Source organism: Passer montanus, unplaced genomic scaffold, assembly GCF_014805655.1.
Source record: "Passer montanus isolate IOZ18808 unplaced genomic scaffold, ASM1480565v1 scaffold52, whole genome shotgun sequence".
Lineage (NCBI taxonomy): Eukaryota > Metazoa > Chordata > Aves > Passeriformes > Passeridae > Passer > Passer montanus.
In genome coordinates, this window is record NW_024370152.1 from 382,099 (window position 1) to 401,867 (window position 19,769).

The 19,769-nt window shown below is 41.8% G+C and overlaps 1 protein-coding gene across 4 annotated transcripts; it reads left to right on the forward strand.

Moving 5' to 3' along the window:
- The first annotated feature begins 408 nt into the window (after positions 1–408).
- CLTA (clathrin light chain A) lies at positions 409–14,738 on the forward strand. Of its 4 annotated transcripts, XM_039724134.1 has the most exons (7): positions 409–669; positions 7,088–7,125; positions 9,001–9,118; positions 10,475–10,586; positions 11,997–12,050; positions 13,214–13,249; positions 14,295–14,738. In XM_039724134.1, the coding sequence occupies exons 1-7, from the start codon at positions 462–464 to the stop codon at positions 14,464–14,466; spliced, it is 738 nt and encodes a 245-aa protein (XP_039580068.1). In that variant the 5' UTR covers positions 409–461; the 3' UTR covers positions 14,467–14,738. The 4 variants fall into 4 exon arrangements, with proteins under 4 accessions (XP_039580068.1, XP_039580070.1, XP_039580071.1 ...); XM_039724136.1 differs by lacking the exon at positions 13,214–13,249; XM_039724137.1 differs by lacking the exon at positions 11,997–12,050.
- Positions 14,739–19,769: the final 5,031 nt, after the last annotated feature.

Here is a 19,769-nt window from a genome sequence, read left to right on the forward strand (position 1 = left end):
TTCTGTGACTTAAGCTTGCTTATGTCACAGAAGACACCCAAAATCACGAGAGATGTTTTGACACAACCGGTGTTTTGGATGTATTCTGCAGGTTCGAACTTGTCTCCAAGTTGCCGACGAACCCGTGGCTTGTCCCAGCGGAGCGCCTGTGCTTTGGCAGGCTGGCAGAGGCCACCCCGGTTCCGCTGCAGCCAGTGGGAGCGGATCCCGACGGAGCGGATCCCGACGGAGCGGACCCCGCCGCTGCCACCCCGGGGCGCGGGGCCGCGCTCCGCCCCGCCCGCTGCTCTCCGGGCACTGATTGGCTCGCGTTCCGCAGTCCCTGCCACGGCCGCTCGCTGATTGGGCAGAGCCGGCGGTGCTCGCCGCTCATTGGTGCAGGCGGAGCAGCCCCGCCCTTTCCGCGCTTCTGCCCGGCGTAGGCGCGGTGTGGAGCCGCAGCTGCCTGTCCGCCTTCACCCATGGCCGACATGGAGCTCTTCAGTGCCCAGCCGCCGCAGCAGCCGCCCGCCGGGAACGGGATGCCCGACGGTGGCGAGGAGGATCCCGCCGCCGCTTTCCTGGCGCAGCAGGAGAACGAGATCGCGGGCATAGAGAACGAGGGCTACGACATCCTGGAGAACGGCGAGGTGCCCGAGGCGCTGCAGGATCCCGAGGGCCTCGGCGCGGGTACGCCCTGCGGGGGCGGCGGTGGCGCTGGGCTGAGGGGTCGCGGGTCCCCTTGTCCCCGGGCGGGGCGGGGCCGGCGGGACCCTGGCCCCGGCGCTCTGCCCCGAGCGGGGCCCGCTGCCCGGGGGTCCCGGGGTGGGTCGGGGCCGTCCTGGGTGCGCTGTGCCCCGGGGCCAGCTACCTCCCTGCTCGCTCGGTTGTGGTTTTTATCCCCTGAAGGTGCCTAAGGCGTGCCCGTGTCCTAATGCGAGCGGTGCTGATCTCGTCTAATCCAGGAGCCTGTCTGAAGGATGGCTTCTGAAAGCTGAGTAAATCCGCCACTTGAGTTTCTGTCTTCAGCGGGGGTGATCTTAGTCTTAAAGCATAAGAGCAGTTAAGCTAATGTTTAATTTTACTAAACCTTTAGCCTTTGTTCCTTGGTAACCTTTGTACTGAATGGAGCAAACCCGAGACTGCAGAACCCGCGCTTGGAGAAGGGTGGGAACAGTGTGTTGATAAGTATGGGTTGTAGTCTAATGGTGGCTAAAGCAGCCCAAAATAAACACTTCTCCTTATGAAAGGTTTTAACTGAAGCCTGAGTGGAAAGGGGTTGATATTGCAACACTCTCAGAAGACTTTGCTTCTACTTGTCACCAGGGCCACAGGGACATATTTGCTCTCACGTGACATCCCTTTGTCACTGCAGTAGGATGCCACTCTCCATCAGACTGAGTTGAATAGCTGCTCCCCAGGTCATTGTTGGAACATCTTTAGAATTAAGTCTTCATTTTGCAGCCTGATATCAGAAATTACTGAAGTGTCTTATGTATGAGGTGGGAAGGTTTGTAGTGTCTCCGTCAGTAAAGTTTGTCTAGATAAAATGGGTAATGGAGACCTTAGAGTGCTTATTTAGAGGTAGCACTGCCCTTAACATCAGCTCACTCATAAGGTCCAAAACATATGCATTCCATGCTCCTGAAAAAAAAGGTATTTACTGGGGACTATTTTGCTCCAGCACAAGAACTTGAGGATAACTGTTATCAGAACACCATCCTGTTTTGGTACCATACATAATTTGACTTCCGTATTCTACGTATGGTGCAGAAAGAGACACAGTGGTCACTTCCCTTCTTACTTTCAGCAGCCTTAGACAAACATCATGCCTTGCATGGGCTTTATGTTCCAAACAGACTGGAGCATTAAAGCGGCTGTTTAAAAACTAATTTAGTTGGGAAAAAAAAATCTATCATTGACCTTTCCACAATGGACTAGAACAGCTAGAAGAGTATGTTTTCTGCATACATGTACTGATGACTGTTGCAAAGTGTTTCCTTGTCAAAAAGTTGATTTGTTCAATGCTTCTAGATTGGTTTGATATTTAGAAGTAGTTCTTAAACTGCCTTTCAAACACCTTTTCTCAAGTCATGTAAGTTGACTTGTCGCAAAGTGCAAAAGGGTTATTGGAGAACTTTAGGAAGAAGTTAATAAAATAATAAATACGATAATAAGATCCAAGGATCTGGGAACTCTAGGCCAGGAACTGTATGCCATCTTGCTTTCTTTTATGCCCTGGGATTGCATTTATGCTCTGGCCTGTTAAACAGGTGTGGTAGGTGATGCTTGTGGACTTGTGGTGACCCTGTTTTTTAACAGAACATTGATCTTTGTTGACTGTCAGAGCCTGTGCACTCTCTCTCTATGTTAAAAAGCACAGGCTTCAGTCATGCAAAATGTACTGGTTCAGACATGGTGACAAATGATCTAATGACTTCTGTTTCACTTGTGTTGCATTTCTTATCATCTGGTGAGTACCTTAAAAAATATCAGACAGTTGTAATCTCTGGCATATTAGCTCATTAAACTCTTCTGTAATTGAATAGGTGAATGCAAATTTCTTCTTGAAACAATGCAAGTTCTTATGTAAATCCTTAAAGCATCATGACCAGGGATTTGTGGATTTACTTTTTTTAACTGTAACCTTTCTTGAACTCCTTATTTACAGGTCTGTTGGATAAGGTCTTTCTAAATACTGGGCCAAAAATACTTGGGCAGCTCTCAACTGGAGTTTGGAGATCTTAACTTCAGATGTAGTCACAAGTAGTCATCAGCTTCTTGAAACACACTTTTAAGAATCATAGTTTCTCATCAACAAACGGTCTTTCAATTTCAGTATCTTGGTAAATGATTAGACAAATACATGGACAGAAGTGAGCTTCATGAATTGAAAATATAAATATTGGGAATTCTGTTAATTGTCATAATGGTGGATACTGGGTGAGTATGAGGGGGATGGTGGAATGTTTCCAGGCTTGTGTGTCTCACACAGCATCATTGCATGTTGCCACGATCAGGGTTGGAATGCTGATCCAGGTCTGATCCAGTAGGCCATTCATTATGTAAATAGCTATGCCATTCAAGCTGCCTGAGTTTGCAAAACCTAATCTTATTTCTCTTGGAAGGTGAAGCATAATCCCTGCTCCAGAAAACAGAGAGTACTGTATAAATCAAGTAATACAATACTGTTGCTGAGGTATGGGTAACGTGATGTCTTATGACATTTCTTTCTCAGTGATGAATCAATGTCCATGTATTTGCAGCGAGATTCTGACAATAGTATGTCTTGAGGTTCACTTACTATGTTCTCTGAGCAAGAGTGGAAGAGTTCAAGGGGAAATGTGTGGTTTCTAGATTCTGTATGCCAATACAAACCATTGTGGCAGTTTGTTAAGTAGCTTCTTATGCGGAATTTCATTCAAAGACAAGCAGTTATATATGTTAACAATCGTACAAATACACAAGTTTAATGTAGGCTGACTAGTCCCAAACATTGCTTTTAGATTTTCATGCTCTGTAAGTTTTATATAAACTTGACTGAATTATATTTCTCTATCTTCGAAAGATCTTCATGAGCCTCTAGCAATTAAGAAAATTGTGTCTGGTGGTTTGTCTAGGTATTTCATTGAATAGCCTTTCAGGAACTGAGTATCAATTTGCTTCAAAATTGTTTAGGAAAAAATGGATTCCTTCTGTCTCTGTAGTTAGCACCACAGACAGAAAGAGTTCTTGTCTGTGACTGTTGATTTTTTTCTTAATTGTTTGAACAGCCATTGGACTGGGTTTTGCTATGCAATCAGCATCTGAGGCTTCAGAGCCCCATAAGACAGCACTGATAAAGGTATGATAATGGAATGGTATCTGTCTAGCTTGTCTTAGTGATGCTGCATTATTATGAAGTCAGGACAGAATTTTTTTTTTTTCCAAGAGAGTACTAGTGGAAATGTACAGAAGGTGGAAGTTACAGAAGCTGTTGCATTGGAAAATTATAGAAGCTGTTATGGCACAGTGTTATTGCAGGTGTATTTTAATTCTAGCCTATTGATTATGTTGAAAATGAGGGAACTCACGGGTTTTGATAGGACAGCAGATTAAACTAAAACACTGGAAAGAAGCACTCTTCCTGAACTGCTTGCCTTTATTTTGCGCACAGGCATGAGAATGAATTATGTCTAGAAAAATTACTTCTTCCCCAGGTTTTTGCATAACTATGTAATGAAAAGTTTTGTACAAGATTCTTCTTTCTTATCATGTTATGGGTTAGAGGTGGGTAAAAGGAAAGCATGACTGTGCCTAAAAGAAAGGATGGTAAACTAGGCCTTGAGTGGTGAAGTTACTTAACCTTATGTCAGAATATATTAAACTTTATGTTCTTCTGTTGCTTTAACTGGAGCTGCTAACTAGTTGAAAGTAGCAGCACTTTGAATGCTTATTGTTTACAAGAGATGCTGAAGGTAACTCATAAAAAATACTTCTATTTTAAAAGAGTATTAAAAATGTTTCAGTGTACTGCAGAGCCCTGCTTCTGATGTTGCAGGTAACAATCCTCTTTTGCATTGAGAATAAGACATTGGAGAGGCTGGGAAACAAGGCTAAACTAACTTCCTTTTAAGCTAAGTGATACTGAATGCTAATAATTATAGTAGCAGCCTTCAGAATAGTTGATCATCATGGTGATAAATCTCTGAGGCCATATATTGACTTCTAGGACTGAAGTAACAAAATGGGTTTTGTATTTATCTTCAAACTGCCCAGTCTTTTATTTTGTAACTGTAGTAAATGTGGAGGGCATTAATGCTTGCTTTCTGTTTCTGGCAAGCTTGGGTGTTGTGCATGCAAGGCAGCTGATACGACTTATCCTCTCCAGACTCTAAAAGGTATCTGTGTTGCTGTATGAATGTTCATTATTACCATATTGTCAGCATGTGTTGCAGAACTGTAGATTTTTATATGTGTTCACTGCAACAGTGCCCTTAAAAATAAGAGTTTATTTTAAGTTCAGAAGCAAACAACAAGGAGTATGGATCATTGCTAACTGAGATGGTTCTAAATAAGGTGGATTTTGACTTCAGGAGATACAGTATTACGATAGAATTGGATGGACTCTGAATGCAGTAGAGGAGTCTCGTTGTTCGTAGCTGCTGAAAATGTTAGGATAGTACTAGCAGTATTTAGGCTTTTTCTGTGGGAAACTTATGAAATTACATGTTTGTGTGAACAGAAACATCTGATACACGACTAGCATTGATTACTGATATGAAGGCTGGCAGACAGACAGTTTTTCTATACTTCATACTTAATTATGCAAGCGTGAAGACTGGAGAGCTGAAATGAAGGAATGTTTGACTATTGGTCTTGTTCCAATTAGCACAATTGCATTGGCATACGACAGCATGCTGGTACAGTTCTGTTTCCTCTTCTGCTTGTGATAAGCTCAGTCAGCATGCTGACTCTGCAGCTTAATTGCAAGTTCTAGGGAGCTCAGACCAGATGGGAAATTTGTTCTAACACTGCTAATGCTTCTAACCTGGGTGCCCTCCGGAAACTTAATTCAGTGTCTGTTAGTGGCTGTTTCTATGCAGAACAAAAATGGCCCTTAGACAAAGCTGTGTGTTTCATTTCAGGCACAGCCTTAAACAATGATGTTGTTTCTTTTACCTGCCAGCCTGAGTAGTGAAGACCATAATTAATGTTTTTTGGTGTGACAAGAAAAACATATTATCACTGTTCTTGGAAGTATCCTGAAGATTTATGAGGATACTTCCATCAGTCCTCTCACCCAGCTGATGACTTCAGTCTTTTTAAAGGCCTCCTGTACTTTGCAGAGGAGTAGGAATCCGACAAAGTAGCAATATCTTTCAGTTATGGGAGTCTAGTTAAAAAATACCAGTTTCTCATAACTGAAAAGCTATTTTTTCTTAATTTGAGTTTTCCCCTGCAAAAGTTAGTAACTATGTTCCTGGGGACTACTATTCTCCAACTTAACTGCCATTCTTGAACTGGTGAATTTACAGTCCTCTGCATAACACAGTTAATGATTGCTCTTCAGGGCTCAGAGATAAATACTTAAAACACTTGCCTAGTTCACTGATAAAGGAATATGAAGAACTTCCTGTGTGCCATTCACTAGAATTATGAAACTGGTGAGTATATAGCCACAAACAAGAGGATACAGCAGCATAACCTGCTTAGTTTTAGGTCAGTCAGCTATCTGTTTTTAACAAAAAAAAATGTGGTGCAAAATAAAGTGATTTTTCTGCTTACTGTTTGGTACAGTCACTTCTTTCACTGAGGGGTGTATTATGGTGGACACACTTTTGTGTGATTACCATGGTGGTATGAGTAACACGAGTACTTGGCATATCACACAGACAGATGTGAGGTGGTGATGCTCCAGGGAGATGCTCTGCTGAAATTTAGCAGTTCCTAAAAATCTTGGTGTATTTTGCATAGTTCAGAGATTTAAATAGTTTCAAAAACTTAAAAGTTTCACTCACAACTGGTATTAGTTCCCTATGGCTGAATGGCCACTGTCACTTCAGAGATAATAATGCTGCAATTGAAGTAGGAGCTATCAGGCATGTCATCACAGATGGTAGCAGAAAGGTGACTTTGCTAGGAATGTTAGCTGTCTCTTTGAGCTAATTGGGAGATAACAACAATAGGATAAGAATTACCAATTGTTGCCTGCAGCATTGGTAATCTTCCAGGTAGACACTGAAAAACTGGTAGTCATCCTTCTTAACTTCAGAACAGTTGTATAGTTGTCAGCTTCTAAGAGAGGGAGGACAGAGTGGGAGTAGCTTTAGAACACAGTCTGTAGCAGCTCCTCAGCAGTATCAGCTCTGCTCTTTGTGTTGTTAAAAGCAGGATCTCACGATGAAGAAATGACCTTGTATTTCTGGTTCCGCAGAATGGTGGCTCACTTGGTTTTTCATGCCTGTCTGGAAAAGTGCAGGGAGAAGGAAGTGTCCCTGCAGGGTATCGAGTAACATTCACTTCCACAGTTACCTACTTTAGTAAAGCTTTCCGTAGAAGTTACAGCAATCAGTAAATCTGGCTGTTCTGTCTTTCTCAAATGACTAAACAAGTCACCTCTTTACAGATGCCGTTGGTGGAGTGGTTAACGGGGATGTCTATCAGGTAAGATAGAAGTATTCTGTACTTAGAATGTGCTGTTCTACTCTGAGAACTTTACCTTAATATAGAATAATACTTCCTGTTTTTTGTCTTTATAGTAATTTTGTCTCATGTCTGAGGAGGGTCTTCTGTACTGATAGCTCATCTCATGGAGTTGTCAGTCTTCTTAATTATGCCCATCCTCTGAACTTAGAGGCCACTTAAAGAAGCGTTCATTTTGAAATATGGCTTAACAGTAGCTAAGCACTGTAAAGCAGACTGTTAGGCTCTGTGATACAACTTTACATTGACTTGCATTGGCTGCTAAGCTGAAAGTGTGCTCTGATTACCTAGTTTAAAGAAGAGTTTTCAGATTTGCTTGCTCTTTAAAGATAATTCATGCATCCTGGTTGTCTTATCAAGATAGTCTTACTGAAAACATTATACATTTCTTAGTGACATGAAGATGTATGAAATTAAGCTGATGGCTAAAAATCACAGTATGAGCTCAGTCACAGTATGAAAGCATGTTAGACAGCCATGGTGATGAGAAAAGGAGGAGATACCTGCTTTATTGGTGTCAGGGAGGAATGAGGCACGCTAAAACAATTGCTTTGTTGTAACTGAATTTCACATCAATTTGTCCCCGGCATGGTCATTGCCTGGTGTCACAGTTGGCTTGTTAGCCTGATTAAATGAATGCTTGGGAAGGAAGCAACACGTGAGCTTGTCCTCAGAGTTTTGAGTGAATGCTGAGCTTTGTGGAGACACAAGCAGCTTTCACTGCTGCTGACATTCTTATACCCTCAGCATTACTGTGAGGTTGATGGGACAACCTGTATTTTACAGGCCTTTTGCACTACCTTGAACAACAGAAGGTGGATTTCCCTCTTTAGATACCTTGATTTTGTATTTGGAATTCTGAGAGATCAGTTGCTTTGGTTGATGGAGCTTTCTCTTAATCAGAAAGAAGACTCTGAATGGGCTGTACATAACTTAAGTTTTAGCTCCCTGTAACTAGATGGCCCTGCAGCTGGCCATGTTATTTTGCTTTGGATGAAATGTGAAGCCTAGTGGTGTTGTACCACCCTAGCATCTTCTCTTTGCATTATTCCTTCATTGAGGGCTATGGGATGGCCAGAGAGGGGCAAGGTACAGCCAAATATGTGCTCAGCTGCAATCGACCCGGTACTCTTAGGACTGGCATTTCTTAACTCTCTTAGGGGTAGGATGGAGCAATGAAAGTTGTTAAACTTGGAGTATCTTGTGTAGCAAATACCGCAATATTCATTAGCTTTGAAACCTTGTGTATTAATGTTAGCCCTATTCATTTCAAGTCTTTGAGATGTTACATTGTGAAAAGGATGCTAGTACTCTCATTGTTCTGATGATTAAATATTGAAATGCCTCTTGTGTTATAAGCTGCATACAGCAATCCAAATTTTGTAATGTGGTATGCAAGTGTCTCTTGAAGTAGACAAATAAGCTGCAAAGAATGTTTTGTACTCCTGTGCACAAAACCATGAAGAAAAGTATTTCACAGAAAATATTTAAGGTGAGATGAACTCGGAGAATATCTGGCCTACAACTCTCTAGTGAGGAGCTAGGCATTGTCTTCTGAGTTCTGCAGGCTTAGTACTCTGGCACTAAGTGTTTGTGGCACTTGTATTTCCAGTTGTCTCGAATTTTTGTTTGATACCTGATTTCTGGAGGAAGTCCTGTGTTAATTTCCTTTGATTCTTTTGTAATTTGTAGCAAGATGTTTTTAATGGTGGAAATGTGTTGTAACATCAAATGAATTGGCTCAGTTCAAATAGAGTCTAATTTTATATAGCTGGCAGGCAGTTATCTGAAATCACTTGTACTGCACAAATGACTTCCCTATTCCTTTCCTCCAAGGGGAGTAATGGTCCCACAGACTGCTATGCTGCCATCTCCCAAGTAGATCGACTGCAGTCAGAACCAGAAAGTATTCGTAAGTGGAGAGAGGAGCAAAAGGAGCGCTTGGAGCAACTTGGTAAGCATGGTATTTGTTGAGTAACCTATTGTCAGCTTCTCTCAGACTGGGAGAGGTGGGGTGTTCTACCTGGAGAAGGCTTCTGGCTGACCTTAGAGCATCCTTCCAGTACCTAAAGGGGACCTACAGAAGAATTGGAGGGGGAATTTTTACAAGGGTGTGTAGTTTACAAGAGGTGATGGCTTTAAACAGAAAGAGGGTCAATTTGGATTAGTCATTAGGAAAAAATTCTTTATAGTGAGGGTGGTGAGGCACTGGCACAGGCTGCCCAGAGAAGCTGTGGATGCCCCATCCCAGGCTGAATGGGGTTTTTGAGCAGTCTAATGAAGGATGTCTCTGCCCACAGCAGGGGAGGTGGAACTAGGTGATCTTAAAGGTCTCTTCCAACTCAAGCCATTCTATGATTCTTAAGCAGTACAATTCTGAACCATGGTGCTGCCTTTTCAGAGTCTTAATATACTTCCTGAATTCAAGGAGCAAGTCTGGATGAGTCTTCTAGTAAGCAGACTTAAGACTGGTGTGGGAGTCAGCAAGGAAATGGCTCTCTGAGCCTTTACTTAGGAAAAACCTTTACTTAGATGACCTGACAGAAAATGAAAAGCTTTTGTAAGCTTTGATGATAATAAATACTGCAGGCATTAGTACGTCAAAGGATAAAGACTATTCATTTTGTAATTGCTGAGGCCGTCTGTTGTCACATGGATCTTAATCTAATAAATAAATTAAGAAAATAATGGATTATTAACTAAACTAAATACAGCTATCAAATGCAGTGGTACCTACCCATGGACAATGTCTAAGAGACTACAAACTGGTGTGCTTCCCACTTATATGGTGGAGGAGCCTTTGCTTGAAATGGTTAGGACAGAACCTTCTGTAAAATGTAGTTCTGGATAGAACTGACCATTTTAGTCCTCTTTTTTACTAGTTACAGCAGATGAGGTTGTCCTGAACTGTAGGCTGTGTGTAAAAGTATGTGGAGTGCCAGGTTCTTTTACTTTGCCTAAGTATGGAGGCTTTCCTAAACTTTGTTCTAGCACTGGCATAGCAAGATGACTGTTTCTGGTTTGAGCAGTTTGCAGACCAATAGATTTACTGAATCTGAACTGCTCTGCAAAATGGCTGTCCTAAACTGAAGTGGACTGTCCCAGTTACGCAGCACAGGAGTTCTGTTCAGCTAATCCTCTGAATGTTTGTAGTATTTAGAGTTCTCATAAGTCTAAATCAGGAAATCTCCTAACCTTACCTGGTGAAGCAACTGTCTGCACTGGAGTGCACCCTGAACCATCAGTTGAAATGTTTGCAGGATGCATTTGAATACAAACGTGACTGACAAAGCAATTCTTAAATCTTCAGATGCAAACTCACGAAAGCAGGAAGCAGAATGGAAAGAGAAAGCAATAAAAGAATTGGAAGAGTGGTATGCAAGACAAGATGAAAAGCTCGAGAAAACAAAAGCCAGTAACAGGTAAAGTTTTTCCTGCCATCAGGAGAGTTATGGTTGTAGTTATGAAAATAATTGGGAAGGGAGGTGAGAATACTTCTTCTATGTCGTAAGGCAATAGTCCTTCAGATCATTAAAGTAAACACTCCTACTACCTAACTTTTTAAGTTTTCTTTGATAATCTAGATTAAATATCCAGGAAGCATTAAGATAATGATGATGAAGTATTACTGAAGACTCCTTAGCACACGAAGCTTGAACATGGCCAGAAAATAGTTTCCTCTACCCACTTGTTGTCATGCTCCCAGCTGCACAGACCTTCAATGTCTGCAGTTACCTACCCTGAGACTAGCAATCTTACTTGCTTACTTTAGAACATATGGAAGTGGCATTCTAGTTAATCTTTGCTGCAGATAATTTCATTAAATATCTTATAATCTTCTGTTGCTCTTTTTGGAAGCAGTTCAGAAATAACATGACTCAGTTCTACTGAGTTCTAATAGTAGAACTAAATGCTGACTGTATCTGTAGTGATTTGAATTGTCTGATTATGGGTCCTGTGATAGAAAGTGATGATTTGGTTGCTGGAATAGTAAACTCTTACACTTTCTTAGAAGTTCCGTGTGGAATTTTGACTTAAGCTACATGAAGGTAAAAGTGATAGGACTGACTTAATGCCTCTTAAATCTTACTTCATTCTATGCAGGTAGTCATCAAGATGGCTTTATATTTTGGGAACTCACAGAGTTCAAGATGGACTGCTGTTTTGTTCATTCTGTTGTTGTTTTTTTGTTAGTTAGTTTTTTTGAAATACCACTTTTCTTATCAAAATGGCCATCAGGTTTGTCTTTAATAAATAAAGTGCTAGGTAGACTACTCTCCTTTCTAAAGGAAGAAAGGAGGCCTACACTGCCTTCAGAATTATGGATTTGCCACTTCCTTAACATTCACTGAGGAATTCACTACTGTTTGGTTGAGTGAAGAAAGGGAAACAGGATTAGTACTGTCCTAGTTGGTGGCCAGAGTTCATGGAAGCTTTATTATGGCCAGAGTTTGAGTGCAGGATATGGAGTTTGGAGCAGGGCTCGTTAAACAGGTGTTGCACAGAAGTGCTTGGCATTCTCATCACCCTGGTGAGATCTCTTGCCTGATGGTAGTTTCTGTCCTCTGGGAGTAGTCTAATGATAACATTGGGGCTCTAGGCCTCAGCTAGCTGATCCAAACTTCTAGGATGTAGAAGAATTTCTGTGTTCCCCTCTGACCAATGGCTTAATTGATCCATTCCATGTGGTAACTGCTTTCATGTTACACTAAGTCTAGGTGATGCAAGGTTAATGTGCATGTTAAAACTGCCTCCAGCTGTGTTCCGTACTTCTCATCCTTCTCTCTTTTCTCCTGCCTGCTTGCCTGCCTGTTGGACTACTTGCTACCTAGGGTGGCAGATGAAGCTTTCTACAAACAACCCTTCGCTGACGTGATTGGTTATGTGTATGTTGCTTAACTACTAATTCTGTTTGCCAGTTAACATGATAATAAGCAGGATCAGAAATAGTGCTGAATGTCTGAAGGTGCCTTCTGAGTATTTATTTTTTGGACCACTTCTGGTCTGCAGTATGAAGTGCAGTTCTCCTGTGTGCACTGCACAAATGATAGCACTTTCAGATTAAGTCATGTTAACGTATGTAGCACTGGAATTATGGTAATGACTTCAGTACTCTTTAGACCTAAGGGTTTACAGTTGTTTCCAGGCCAGTGAACATTAGCAAGATGCTTTGCTGGGGATGTGGGTTAGTGCCTGTAGTTTCACATGGATGCTGTATTTAGCCCTTCCACAGAGAAGCAGTGTTTAACTCTGTAATAGGCAATGACCACCTGCTTTGCCTATATATCAGAAAAACATTCAAGCAATGCTTGCACATAAAGGTTCACAAGAAAGCTAGGGAAGATAGAAAGGAATTGCCTGACATGAATCAGGGCAGAAAATGTGCATGCATAGGAGGCTGTTAGAGAGCAGATGGAAAGTACAAGATGGTGGCATTGGGAAATCAGTGTAAACTGCTGGGAAGACATTTAGGAGCAGTGAGATGTTTTGCCAGCCTAATAGGTCAGTGAAAACAGAGCTGTGACTTTCAAGCCCCAGTGAGTGGGCTAGTTTCTGAGGGGTAGAAGGATTGCAATGTTTGTTGGCTTGTTCATGTATTTTAATTTCTTCCCTTAATTTGTAGACTTGAATTGAAAGATGGCCATGTCACAGATTCTAAGGTGACACCTTTAGCAGGTGTACTGGTGAGCCGTGTTGTGGCTTTGAGTGCATTAATACTGAAGGTTTAGTGTGAAATTCACAGCTAACTGTAGGTGGATGCAAACCAAGACTTGTGAAATGATGGATTTACAGGTGGTGTTTAACTTTTCTGAAATCTCCTGGAGTTGGTTTTGTTAGATTTTTTTCAATAAAATCCTTATTGTTATATGTCCAATGCAAATGTGCAGTGTAAGTGCTGCATAATAAAACTGGCTGCCTGTTTCCTGAATGTAGGCTAAGCTACTAGTGCATGTTCAGCCAGCTAATCATCTGCATTAAACTCATTCTCATTTTCTATATCTGACTTAAACTTTCTCTCCTTGTTTCTTTTCTTCTCTTCACCTTTAAGCACAAACATAAATCATCCTTGCTACAGCCTAGAACAGTTAAGTAAAAAAAATCTTCACTGCCCCTTAAAAGTGTCATGTCACATAAAGTAGCAGTGTTGTAGTGATCCTTGTCTTCAGTGGTGTCTGTAATCTTATCATCCCTGTGAATAGTGCTGAACCCTCATGGGAGAGTCATTTTCACTGCTTTCTCTGTACTGCTTGTTGGAGTAGATGGATTTGGTTTGATCTCTTGATGCTTACTGCTTCTGCACTCAGGCAGCTACCAGGGCCCACAGTTCATGTAAACTAGATGCTGAAGTGTTATCCCTGCATTGAAGCAATGCTATTGGCAGCATAGAAAAGCCAAAATAATACAGCTGGGAAGCCACTGGCACTATCCAGTGCATAATGTACAAAGCCTTCTTAGCGTCTCCTTAGGGTGAGAGCAGGGGAAATCTGTTTGTTCTGTGAGGTGGCCTCAAACAAGTCATCTCCTCTGCCAATATACGCTGTAGTCTATTGCACTCACAAGCATGGGATTCCTGAATAAAATTCCTTATGATTTGTGCTGCTTCATTACAGCATTGGGAATCATCAGCAGATAGTTTTATGATGGCCTGTAGGCCTTGGGGCTGATCTAAATCCTCAAATGGAATTTGTTTAAGACATGCTTGCAGGCAGTTGTAAATTTCCAGTTGGCAAATGTCCAGTATAAGCCTTCAAGTGGAAGAGGCTTAACTGGTTAAGACCTGGGCATTTCTCCATAAATAAAATGCCTACATAGAAGTACCTTACTTCCTGGAAGCTTGTGTGGCGACTCCTTAGGCAAAGACTCAATAAATATTCTTAAAACCAAACACCTGTATTCCAACATTTTACACAATCCTCTGCGATCCTCTGCACTGCTTGTGCATAGTGTACTACTGCAATCTACTTTCATCTCCAGACTGGGGCAGTGGGAGCTTATGTGGCCATAATGTCCACAAGCAGCTGTCAGGTCACATTTCTTATGAAACATGCTGAAAGAAACTGCATCCTGTAAGAGGGAAGGAGTGCCTTATATGCTGGGCATTAACACAAGGTGCATTGCATTGCTTTTAGGGCAGCTGAAGAAGCCTTTGTGAATGATGCAGAAGAAGTTTTTCCCGGCACTGAGTGGGAACGTGTGGCTCAGCTCTGTGACTTTAACCCCAAGTCTAGTAAGCAGGCAAAAGATGTGTCCCGCATGCGTTCAGTCCTCATCTCGCTCAAGCAGGCTCCCCTGGTTCGCTGAAACAAAGGTCGATGGAGACACTACAAATGCAATATCTTAACCTTACTCAGAGAAGCTATGTTTGCAGTAATTTGATTAATTGTTTCAATGTGTATTTTTGGACCACATCATGATGTATCTAGAGCTGATCATCGTTTGATTGCATGTTCTTCCTGATGTTTCCTTTCTGTGTCTGAAATGGGAGAACCTCCAAAACTGTAGTCTCCGTGCTGTTGTGCACTGAGGTGTCACTTCCTACATTACTGATATTAAAGATCTGTTAAACAGCAAAATGTGTTGACTTTGGATGAATTGAGAAAGTCTCCTGCTTCCTTTTGGCAGAGGGAGTTTGAATTAAGTGTGAGTAAACATTTCTCTTGATTGGTAGTGATTTCACCTTGCTGGTGGAATGTCCAGCCAGCAGTGCTTCTGATCTCTGCAAGGCTGTCTTCCTTGTTTCTTTAAGCTTTCTTAAAGCTCTTGAGAGCTTTAGTTTAAAAACTTCTCCCCTATCCAATTTATCACACTAGACAGCAGCTCAAGAAAACTTAAACAGCAGGCTTGTTCAGCTTATCTTGCTTCCAGTGGGAATGAGGTTGCTGCCTCCTGCAGGTAAGTAGTTCTGTGTAATTTTCTGCTGTCACTCTGGCTGCCTGTCTGAGGCCCAACACACAGGATGGGGCACCGCACAGTTAAGACCTTTGGTATTCTACTGCTTATTGTGTTCCGCTAGATTTTCAGTGCTGTCTTCATATGCAAAGATCTGTGTTGTAGAGGCTGTTTGGATGTTTTTGAACTGTGTGCACTTGTCCTCACTGATCTTTGCAGACACTTCCTCATGCTAGGGTGGTGAACTGGAGAGTTAGAGCAAGTCTTCCCTTTTCTTACTCTCCTTACTGCTGCTCATCTCTCGGATGGAGCTCTGTCTGCCAAGGTTGTTGAATCTGAAATAAACTGATCTGGAAAAATCTCTGTTCTGCTTCCTTTGCTCACCCAGCAGTCACAGGAGCTGTATTCTAGCCTTGCTCTGTTAAACCTTACCTTAGCTGTCTGTCTTCCTAAAGTAATCTGTTCAATCTCCTATGTTATTCCACCATGTTTATCAAAGACACAGTATCTTAACTAGTATATAGCAAAATTGCTTTAATACCTTTTATGTACAAGCTGGAAGGTTACTTCAGGCAGTTTGGAAAGGGTTGCGGATGCAGACTGTGATGGACCAAGACTCAGGATGTTACTGCACTGCAGTTGTCTTACTAGCAACTGTCTCCCTTTGGTGGGTAAGGTAGTCAATAAATGGTTGGGCTGCAGAGTTAAGCTGTACCTTACTGTTGTCTGTAACGACTGGACCTACTCTCCTCTTTGCAAGTGTATTCACACACTACTGATGGGTGGTCATGAGAATGATAGTAGATTACTAGTCTGAAAGCTTGATTCCCTGGAAGATTAAGGCAAGAAGATATCTTCTGAACTGCACAAGGGTATGGCAGGTGAGTCCAACAGGATTGAAGCACAGAGGAAGTCCATACAATACTGATACTCATTCCTAGCCTTGACTAGTTATGCATTCCCCTTGACCGAAAATTTACTTTTTGCTGCACACTCAAAAGCTCTGAAAACAAAGGTGTTCAAAATGAGCTCATAATTTATTAAAGAAAAGTCCACTACATTAAATATACAGTCTAAAGTGTTAATATGAATTTAAGGGAATTTGAAAGATCAACAAGATAGAGGTGTTCCTGCACACTGAATTATGGTATTTATTGACCACTACATTTTCCTGTCTTACCAAATGTTTTATCTGGCTATGGATGTGGGTTAGAGCTGCAATCCAAGAAAATGGGCAAAGACTCGAATTCAAGGCCAAAGCAATGTTACAGAAGTTAAAGCAGTATTTCATATGCTGAGTTTGCAGAGGTTAAGATCTCTGCAAGGCTGTCTTCCTTGTTTCTTTAAGCTTTCTTAAAGCTCTTGAGAGCTTTAGTTTAAAAACTTCTCCCCTATCCAATTTATCACACTAGACAGCAGCTCAAGAAAACTTAAACAGCAGGCTTGTTCAGCTTATCTTGCTTCCAGTGGGAATGAGGTTGCTGCCTCCTGCAGGTAAGTAGTTCTGTGTAATTTTCTGCTGTCACTCTGGCTGCCTGTCTGAGGCCCAACACACAGGAGAGGGCACCGCACAGTTAAGACCTTTGGTATTCTACTGCTTATTGTGTTCCGCTAGATTTTCAGTGCTGTCTTCATATGCAAAGATCTGTGTTGTAGAGGCTGTTTGGATGTTTTTGAACTGTGTGCACTTGTCCTCACTGATCTTTGCAGACACTTCCTCATGCTAGGGTGGTGAACTGGAGAGTTAGAGCAAGTCTTCCCCTCTCTTACTCTCCTTCTTACTGCTGCTCATCTCTCGGATGGAGCTCTGTCTGCCAAGGTTGTTGAATCTGAAATAAACTGATCTGGAAAAATCTCTGTTCTGCTTCCTTTGCTCACCCAGCAGTCACAGGAGCTGTATTCTAGCCTTGCTCTGTTAAACCTTACCTTAGCTGTCTGTCTTCCTAAAGTAATCTGTTCAATCTCCTATGTTATTCCACCATGTTTATCAAAGACACAGTATCTTAACTAGTATATAGCAAAATTGCTTTAATACCTTTTATGTACAAGCTGGAAGGTTACTTCAGGCAGTTTGGAAAGGGTTGCAGATGCAGACTGTGATGGACCAAGACTCAGGATGTTACTGCACTGCAGTTGTCTTACTAGCAACTGTCTCCCTTTGGTGGGTAAGGTAGTCAATAAATGGTTGGGCTGCAGAGTTAAGCTGTACCTTACTGTTGTCTGTAACGACTGGACCTACTCTCCTCTTTGCAAGTGTATTCACACACTACTGATGGGTGGTCATGAGAATGATAGTAGATTACTAGTCTGAAAGCTTGATTCCCTGGAAGATTAAGGCAAGAAGATATCTTCTGAACTGCACAAGGGTATGGCAGGTGAGTCCAACAGGATTGAAGCACAGAGGAAGTCCATACAATACTGATACTCATTCCTAGCCTTGACTAGTTATGCATTCCCCTTGACCGAAAATTTACTTTTTGCTGCACACTCAAAAGCTCTGAAAACAAAGGTGTTCAAAATGAGCTCATAATTTATTAAAGAAAAGTCCACTACATTAAATATACAGTCTAAAGTGTTAATATGAATTTAAGGGAATTTGAAAGATCAACAAGATAGAGGTGTTCCTGCACACTGAATTATGGTATTTATTGACCACTACATTTTCCTGTCTTACCAAATGTTTTATCTGGCTATGGATGTGGGTTAGAGCTGCAATCCAAGAAAATGGGCAAAGACTCGAATTCAAGGCCAAAGCAATGTTACAGAAGTTAAAGCAGTATTTCATATGCTGAGTTTGCAGAGGTTAAGAATATGTTTGCAGATTTTTGACATATTTTATCCTGCTGGAACACTTAAAATGCAGCTCTATGGGTTCTGATTACCTCCACTAACTCTGGTGCAGAGATTTTGCAATTACCTCTTCTGCCTTAATTTTGCATTCAAGTATGCTAGTTCTCTGCCTCCTTTATCAGTGCTGTCACAGAATCATAGACTGGCTGTGGTTGGAAGGGACCTCTAGAGGTCATGTGGTTCAGCTCTTCTGCTCAAGCAGAACCACACTGAGCCTGTTGCCCATGACCATGTCCAGACAGCTTCTCATGATCTCCAAGAAGTGAAATTCTACTTCCTCTCTGGGCAACCTTTGCCAGTGCTTGGATACCTGTACAGTAAAGAAGTGTTTCTGATGTTCAGATGGAGGCTCGTCATAGCAGAAATTAAAGAAGCCCATTGTCTTTGCACTCTTGCTTCAGGTATTATATACACTGGTAAGATTCCCCTAAGCCTTCTCATTTCCAGGTTGAACAGTTCCAGCTCTTGGCCCTTCTTCACAGAAGAAACCTGTAGTTGCTTTATAATCTTTGTGGCTCTTTGTTGAGCTCTCTCTGGTGTGGTTATGTCTCTCGTGTACTGGGGGACTTAGAAACAAACACAGCACTCCTTTCTGTGTCTGAGAATTGTTTTAGGTACTTAGACCTTGTGACGGAGCAAAAGAATTCTCAGGTTTGTTTGGGAAAATCAATTCCCTTGTCTGTGTTTCTAAACATTGACTTGTTTTTTTCAGAGGTCACTATCTCAGTTTGTTTTGTAACTTCATGTGACAGTATTGTGCTACACTTTTGGCCTCCTGTTTACTGGCTTTAACTTCCCACTGTTGCTTATCTTCCTAGCATTAGTCAGTGGAATCTGGCAAAATACTTGGATGCTTCCTGTCCTTCAGATACCTCCTGTGCTTCAGTCTGTGCCCAGTGTCTCCTGTCATAGCAGAAATTAAAGAAGCCCATTTTCTTTGCACTCTTGCTTCAGGTATTATATACACTGGTAAGATTCCCCTAAGCCTTCTCATTTCCAGGTTGAACAGTTCCAGCTCTTGGCCCTTCCTCACAGAAGAAACCTGTAGTTGCTTTATAATCTTTGTGGCTCTTTGTTGAGCTCTCTCTGGTGTGGTTATGTCTCTCGTGTACTGGGGGACTTAGAAACAAACACAGCACTCCTTTCTGTGTCTGAGAATTGTTTTAGGTACTTAGACCTTGTGACGGAGCAAAAGAATTCTCAGGTTTGTTTGGGAAAATCAATTCCCTTGTCTGTGTTTCTAAACATTGACTTGTTTTTTTCAGAGGTCACTATCTCAGTTTGTTTTGTAACTTCATGTGACAGTATTGTGCTACACTTTTGGCCTCCTGTTTACTGGCTTTAACTTCCCACTGTTGCTTATCTTCCTAGCATTAGTCAGTGGAATCTGGCAAAATACTTGGATGCTTCCTGTCCTTCAGATATAATCCCAGCTGCATGCGCGTGAAGATCTCATGCAGTATTGAGAGGGAAGCTGTGGACTCTTGCTGAATACGTCCTGGTATAGAACTTGCTTTGTTTATCTTCTGATCAGGTGGCAGCCAGCAGCCAGGCAGTCTGAAATTACAATGAGCATTTGTAAAGAAGAAGGGGGATGGAGAGGTCATGGGTTCATTGGAAAGCAGGGAGCCTGAAAACAACAGCACTGTGCATTCATTCTCGTAGCCTGTGGAACATGGTTAAGTTTTAAACAGCCATAAAAAACCCATGGTGTTATCTTTCTTGCTCATGTTTGTGTTGTTTGTTTTTTTTTTGTTTTTTTTTTTTTTCCTGAGCAACCAGTTAAGAGGCAAACATAGATTACTGGCTTGTATTTCAGAATGGACAACATGGGTGTCTATAGTCCTTGCCTAGAGGATTCCTCC